At 61.0% G+C, this 7,331-nt stretch overlaps 1 protein-coding gene across 1 annotated transcript in view; it reads left to right on the top strand.

The window, feature by feature from the left end:
* The window catches only part of MAN2B2 (mannosidase alpha class 2B member 2), a gene marked incomplete at its 5' end in the record, with an annotated part of 34,154 nt that extends 33,074 nt beyond the window's left edge, over positions 1-1,080 (top strand). The window contains one exon of the mRNA XM_044913114.1: positions 992-1,080. Within this exon, the coding sequence (XP_044769049.1) occupies positions 992-1,080 (89 nt within the window). The remainder of the gene's footprint in view (positions 1-991) is intronic.
* Between the last annotated feature and the right edge of the window lie 6,251 nt (positions 1,081-7,331).

Below are 7,331 nucleotides of genomic sequence, written 5' to 3'. Positions count from 1 at the left end.
CCCGCACCCGCCCTCCCGCACCCGCCCTCCCGCACCTGCCCTCCCGCGGCCTCGAGTCCAGGGTGTGTGTGGCCCGTCTGCCTGGCTCGTGGATGGCTCAGGATGAACACCACCTTCCCCCCCCCCACCCCTGGCCCTGCGGCCCGCGACCAAGGCGCTGGGTGTCCGGGCTCTGGAGGTGGCACGGCCCCTCCACGAGGCGTGACTCACACTGGCCTGGGGACCGATGCCGGGGAGTGACTCAGCCCACTGAGCACAGCTGCTGTCATTCTCACCCGTTCTATTTTAAAGACGGTGTCCTTTCGTTTCTGTAGTAATTTGGGGCCTCTTTTTACTAGAACTTTCAACTCGCTTGTGAATTTTACACTTGTTGGAACTCAGGGGCTTAAAAAATGTGTGTAAGGCACAGAACCAAATTCAAACAAAGTGTGCGGTGCAAAAGTGGGGGGACAGGGTGATCCCTGGAAGCGGGAAGCTGATGTGGACACTGACCGGAGGGGCTTTATTTCCCCGAAGAGACGCCGTTCTGGCGAACCCTGCACGCCCTGACTCCTTGTCTATGAACACGCGGAGAGATCTTTCTAGGAGACGCTCTCAGCGCGCTCGGGAACCAGTGCCACTGTCTGCCCGGGCTCCTGGGCCTCGGGTGGTGGCCACAGGCGGCCGTGGACGATGCTGGGGGGAGCAAGTGTTCCCGTGGCCGTGGCCGAGCAAGCAAGGTGAGTCTCAGCGTGGAGGGCGGGGCTCCGTGCGGCCAGGTCGTGGCCCCTCAGGGTGCGGCCCTGCCCCCGCGCCCGGGGGCTGTTTAAGTTCTCCTGCCTGCCGCCTGCCGCCGGCCCCACCCCAGCTTTGTCCCCCCTGCTGGCGCCCACCTGGCTCCTTACGTCTCAGGTGGAGCTCACCTCTTCCCAGAAGCCGCCCTTCCCGGTTTTCTCCACCCTCCGCACCCTGTGCCCTCCTCATGGCCTCTGCCCTGCCCCCCACCCCCCAGCAGACCCAAGTCCCAAGAGCAGCCACGGCATCTGTCCTGCTCACTGTGGCACCCTCGGCAACCGGCGGCCCGTCTGCATTGAGGGGTGACCGTGGATGCAATTTCTAAAACATGTGCATTGGTGGTAAAAAACCCATGACGTGAAATTCCTCAGCGTAACCATTTTAACCGTACCGCTCCGTGTCATTAGGGCGCATTCAGTGTCGTGACCATCGCCGACGCCGCATCCCGCAGCCCCTGGCCCCCACCGACATGTGTCTCGGTGGGTCTGAGTCCTCCAGTCGCCTCGGGAGACAGGAGCCGTGCCGTATCGTCCTCTGGGACCGCTTAGCCCTCTGCGCAGTGTCCTCACCGGCCGCCCCATGGTTGCAGGTGTCAAAATGTTTGTCCCTGTTAAGGCCGAACAATATAACGAATGCCTTTCGAGTGAAGGCTTGCATGTGACCCTTCCAAGACTTGGCCTCGCCGCTGCTTGGAGCCTTCCAGGTACGGGGAGCTCACTCATCGCCCGGGGGCTCTGGTACTTCGGCTGGTCTTTATTTGTGCCGAGCGGGTCCCAGTGCCACACTCAGGAGACACCTGCTCCTCCTGCCCCATAACTGTCCTTTGGACACTGGAGACCGGTGGGTCACTGTGGCCTGGGTCAGCTGAGTGGTCAGCCCACGAGGACCCCGTCACTGGACTGTCCCCTCGGCTCAGATCCACACTCTGGCCGCCCCACTCGTGTGGAGGTGCTCCCAGGCGACTGGGAGCTCCAGCCTGCGCCAGCTTCGTCATTTACGAGGAAGCAGAGTTCGCGTTTTCCTGCCACCTGTCCTCAAAAGTCTGAGAGGGAACAGGTACTCTGGCTCCCGTGGGTGCTCGGCCAGGGGCCTGGGGCCTCATGGGGATGGCACGCTGGCTGTTGGGAAGCCGGGCTTCTCTAGCCGTGGGTTAAGTACATGTCCAGTCTGTTCACCCAACTGCTGGCCGCAGAGGTGTGGACACAAGCAGGCTGGGGTTTGAGTCCTGTTCCCACCAAGGCAAGCTGTGTAACCACCGCTTCAAGCCTCAGCTTCCCCACCTGTAGAATGGGACCAGTCGTCATTGTTTGCTGGTGTGTGTGCAGAGAGGCCCTTCACAGGGCTGACACTCAAGGCCCCTTAGCTCGCCTCGCCTGGGCCTGCCACCAGATGATGCTGACGATGGCCTGTGAGCATGGAGGCGCCCGCTTGGCAGGGAAGAATGCACCACGGGCCCACTTGGGCCGGTGCATGCTACAGGGAAACGTCAGCTTTGAGAGCACCCTCAGACCGCAGGAGAATGCCTCCAATTCCACCTGCAATGCAGGAGGTCAGCAGGGCACCTGGAGCTGGGGGTGAACCCCGAGAAGGGCCCACAAGCTAGGGGAGACAGGCAGGCCACAGAGCCCACAGAACCCAGGGCAATTGAGAGGGAGGGGGCACAGCTCCTCAAAAGTGAGATAGTGAGACACCCGTCTCTGGGAGCATTCAAGAGGAGCCTGGCTGTCCTTTGTTACTGGGGCACTTCCTGCCTTTGCATGGTAGGAGAGCTGCAGGTGGTGCCATGGGTTGAATGGTGGCCTCCCCAAAAGTATGTCTGTGTTCCAGCCCTGGAGCCTGTGAATGGGACCTTACTTGGACTCCCATCCTCCTGAGGCTGGGAGCGGGGAGGAGGCCTCCTCTCCAGCAGGGAGCTCCATGGGAGGGGCAGAACAATTCTAGAACATTCCTGAGGGTGGTGATTTGTCATCCCTGGTTAAATATAGTTCATCGATCGGAGCCAGGCTCCTGGGCCCAGGCGCTATCGGTCAATCAGAGGGCACCGCCCCACTCGCCTTCCGCTATGTCTGCATCAGCCCCCCTCAGGGCTGCTGGGGGAGGAGAGAGGATTGCTTGTGGGTAAATTGGTGACAGGTCCTTCGCAGGAAACTTCAGCCTAATTGCTTTTGAAAAATGACTCTGCATGGTATTATGTTTTGCAAGACATCAAATGATGTGGAAAATTCATTATTAAGTACCAGGAGATGCCGCTCGCCTCGAGGGCCAAGCCGGGTTACAGCAGGCCTTGGGCTCTGTTCCCTCTGCTGTCCCCACTCTGGGACCTCAGGCAGGGGTCTCTCCCCCCAAGATGGACCGGGCAGCCCAGGGGTGGGGGCAGTCTCGGGAGTGACTCGGGAGACGACCTCTCCGGGCCCTGCTGTGCCCGGGCAGCCGGGACAGGCTAAGGAGTGCACCCCCGTCCCTCCCCTGCAGTGAACGAAGCCAGCTGGCTAGGGAGAAGAAACAGGGGAGAGTAAATGCTCCAGAGCTCTTTCCAGGCCTCCAGATTGGCGTCCCCTGGCCTTTCTGCCATGCTGCTAGGTGGGACGCCTAGGAGGGATCAGACGCTGGATGCCTGGCTGTGGGGGTACACGAGGTGGGAGGAGGAGTCTGAGACCTCGAGCAGGGAGCTGCCGGTCTCTCTGAGCCTCAGTCTCCCCTCAGTGCACAGAGGGCTTGGCTCCAGCCCTGAGCCTTGCCTGCCTGCCCCCGTCCATTTTGGGGGTTCCCGTGGTCTACAAAGCAAGTGACAGAGAGCCAGACTGGGGCTGGGGTCCTTTGTGTCCTGCTGCCTGGTGGACAGCTCTGCCAAATTGTCATTGCCCTCGGGGTCCCTCGCCTCTCCACTGGGCTCCTTACATGCACCCCCAGCCTCACACATCCACAGGGCACCTAGTTTCTTGTGCTCTGCCCAGGGGCTCAGCCCAGGACCTGGGAGTCTGCCACGATCCCTCCCTGTATCCAACCCCACCCCTGGCCATCAGCCTGTCTCCAGCTGGACTTCACCTTCTGTTTCGTACCTCCTCGACCATCAGCTTGGCTCCAGACAACTTTGCTTCTTCCCAGACGGTTCCCATGGCCTGGACCTGGTCCTCTGGCTCTTACTCTGCCTGTGGGAGCACACCCCTATTGGCCCCTGTAGGGGATAATCCCTGAGTAGGTGCTTTGACCTCTTAGGTCTCACCCTCCCCGGCCTGGCAGGGGCTCCCAGCCTCCTTCAGAGGAAGGAGAATCGTGATTCCATGGACAGCTCATGGTCGAGCTCACCTGCCACAGGGCCTTTGCACCTGCTGTCCCTACCCCATCTCACCCAAGCTGTGTTCCTCTCTGTAGGAATGCCTCTCATGTGATCCCTAAACCAACTGCCCCTGTTGGTTAGCTCTCTCCCGCCCCCTGGCACGTGCCATTATGTCAGGGTCAGCTGTTGACCTCTTGTTATCCTTTTCAGAGACCAGGAAGCCTGCCTCCTGCTGGTTGCTGGGTTTTTGACAACCTGCATGATGTCTGCACACCAAAACGGTCTTTAGAAGCACTCGTTGGGTGAGTGGAATGTGTGGGTGAATGAATGAAGGAGCCGCAGACTGGAGGAGGTCTGGAGGGGGTCTAGCCCAGGTCTTGCAGCTAACCATCGGGGAAACTGAGGCCCAGAGGGGGAAGAGGTGGAGGCAAACAGGAGCAACCTTGTACAGGGCTCCCACCAGGGCTGTAGAGGGTGCTGCCCACCATGCAGGGACAGGGCTTACTGCTCCCCTTTCCCAAGGGAGAAGCACACCCTGGTGTGCAGCCGACTCTTGGGCCAGGCCTCCGGCAGCTCCAAAGGCCCGGCTCTTCTATCTGTGCACCCCATTCCCCCCATGGCTCGCAGGTCAGCCAGGGACCATCTGAGCTGCTGGGCAGGAGTGGACATGGCCAGACCTTGCCTCCGGAAGAATAAAGGGCACTTCCGGCAGTTCTGAGGGGCTTCCTTGGCCGAAGTCCCCCAGGAGGCTGCCCACCGTCAGGGCCCAGCATGGCCCGGATCTGCATCGCCTGTGGCTCTGGAACCTCTCTCCCAGCTGTCATGTTGCTGCTTTGGCAGCTGTCCCGGAGACCCAGACTCCTCCCAGCCACAGGAAGGACCCCCCCGCTGACCTGGCTGTGGGAGCCTCGGGGCAGAGGCTGAGGTGCATGGCTGGCCTGCGAGCCCCTTGTCCCCCAAACCTGCCCCTCCTCCGGGGAGCGCCTGCCCATGCGGAGAGTGTGGTGCACAGTGGCGGGTCCCTCAGGGTCCCAGTGGGGACAGGTCCCACTAACGTGAGGACAGTGTCTCGGTGGGCCGTTAGCCACGGGTATCCTGTGGGGGTTCCTGTTCTGAGTGGGGGGCTGCATGCAGGACTCAATGCTGCAAGTCTGAGCTGGGGACGGGGTCTCCTGGCAAACGTGTGCGCGGGGATGAGGAAGAAACAGCAGGAGTCCCGTGGGATGGCCCAGCTCCCTGGGGCGGCAGCCACAAGCTAATGAGGCCACGGAGCCACCTTCTCTCCACACGTGGGACCCCTCCAGGGCTTTAGTCACTGTCTTCTCTGTGAGACCCTGTCCCATGCCACCCCCGCCAGCAGCCACCATCAGACCCAGCGGAAGGAGGAGAGAGCGGAGCCCAGGGTGACTCATGCCTGTCCCCAGGGCCACCCGGAGGCACCCGGCCGGGTGGTCCCTGCCTCCGCCTTGTTGTCTTGCAGACGTAGTTCTTGCTATGTTGTTTGCTTTAGATGAGCCTCTCGGCGCCGTCCGCTGTGTATGCAGCGAGGGAAGCGAAGGCATGTTTCTGTGGCAGCCTCGCCAGCCCCCGTGAGCCACGTCCTGGGGACACCCGCTCACCTCACGGAGCCCGGCCCACGGCCGCGCCCGGCCTCAGACCCTGGGAGAAGCTCCATGGCTGGCAGAGCTTGTCTCTGTGGGCCAGCTTCCTTTTCTGCCAGGGCTGGGCTTGGGTGAGGCCGGACGGCAGCCAGGCTGTAGGGGGCAGCAACCCTGCACTTGCACGACCTTGAACGTGGGTCCCTCCTTAGGTTTTGTGCCTTGGGCATACCTTTTCCTAGTCCTGCTTTCTTTGTCCCCCTGTCCCTCCGTCCCTCCCTCCCTCCCCCATCTGTCACCGTGCATCCACCCATCTGTCCACACACTCAGTAAACACTTCGTCACACTTACTAATAAGCCCCCTGTGGGGCTTGCACTGGGGGACAAGCAAGGCTGGGACTGTGGTCCTGCAGAGAGGTGCCCAGGGCGCTCACTGGCAGGGCTGCGCTCACCCCCAGAGGATGTGTCTAATCGGGGGTCTCAGCCACCCGCGTTGCAGGCATTGTGAGTGGGGTCTCCTTCACGCCACAGGCTTCCTGTCACCGGTGTGGACGCATCGTTGTCTCTACGCCAGGGGTCTACAAACCTTTTCTGTAAAAGGCTGTATAATAAATATTTTAGGGCCAGTGGACCAGTCTGTCTCCGTCCCAGCTCTGTCCCCGGATTGCGCATGCAGCCATGGACAATACATAAATGAATGGGCAGGGCTGTGTTTCAATAAAGCTTTATTTACCCACAGAGGTGGTGGGCCGGACACAGAGCACCAGAGAGCCCTATCACAGTTAGAAGGGCGTCTGAGTCCTTGCGGGCCGCTATAACAAAATAAACAAAACACCACCCACAGGGTGGCTTCTAAACAACAGAAAATAATCGCTCCCAGTGCTGGGGGTGGAGTCCAAGATCAAGGCCCCCCTCCTGGTTCATAGCTGGAGCCTTCTTGCTGTGTTCTCACAGGGCGGAGGGGCGAGGCTCTCTGGGGCCCTCTTCTAAGGGCACCGATCCCATTCATGGGGGTGCCACCCATGACCTAAGCATCTCCCAGAGCCATTTAGGGTTTAATGCATGCATTTTGAGGGAGGACAGACATTCAGACTGTAGCAAAGGGCAAATCGTGGCCCGTCCGAAGTGTCCCAAAGTGCCGACATGGGCAGAATCCAGACCCCACCAGGGTCTTTGTGGGACCCTTGGTGCAGCAGGACCTTAGCTGCCTGCCGCACTGTGCTGCTCAGGAGCCGCCGTGGGAGCCTGGTCCCTCCAAGGTCGCAGGGAGCCTCATTGAGCAAGGAGGTGCCCCCGGGACGGCTGGGGTCATACTGGCCTCTCCGGGCACCTCTGTGGGTGCGGAGCTCAGCCCCGGGCCGGGTGGGCACGACTCAGGGCTCCGACCAGGACTGGCCTGAGGGCCTGGCTTCCCATAGTCACGAACGCCGCCTCCTGGGAGGCCACCAGGGTGTCTGGTGAGGGAGGTCCTGTGCCCTCCTGGGCCACCTAACCAGGTGGCACCACTGGCCCCGTCCCTTTCCTGTCTGTTTATTTTGTAGATAAAAACAATTAGAAAAACTGTGGAAAAGAAAGTCACCCAAGTCCCACCACGCGGGAGCGGCTACGCCTGCCTTGCACAGGCCAGCAACCTCACTGTGGTCTGTCTCGTCGGCTGTTCTGTAATGTGAAGGCTCTCTGCT

The sequence above is a fragment of the Neomonachus schauinslandi genome, chromosome 2 (genome assembly GCF_002201575.2).
Source record: "Neomonachus schauinslandi chromosome 2, ASM220157v2, whole genome shotgun sequence".
NCBI lineage: Eukaryota > Metazoa > Chordata > Mammalia > Carnivora > Phocidae > Neomonachus > Neomonachus schauinslandi.
Note: the sequence above shows the minus strand (reverse complement) of the source record. Positions and strands in the feature narration are given on the sequence as shown.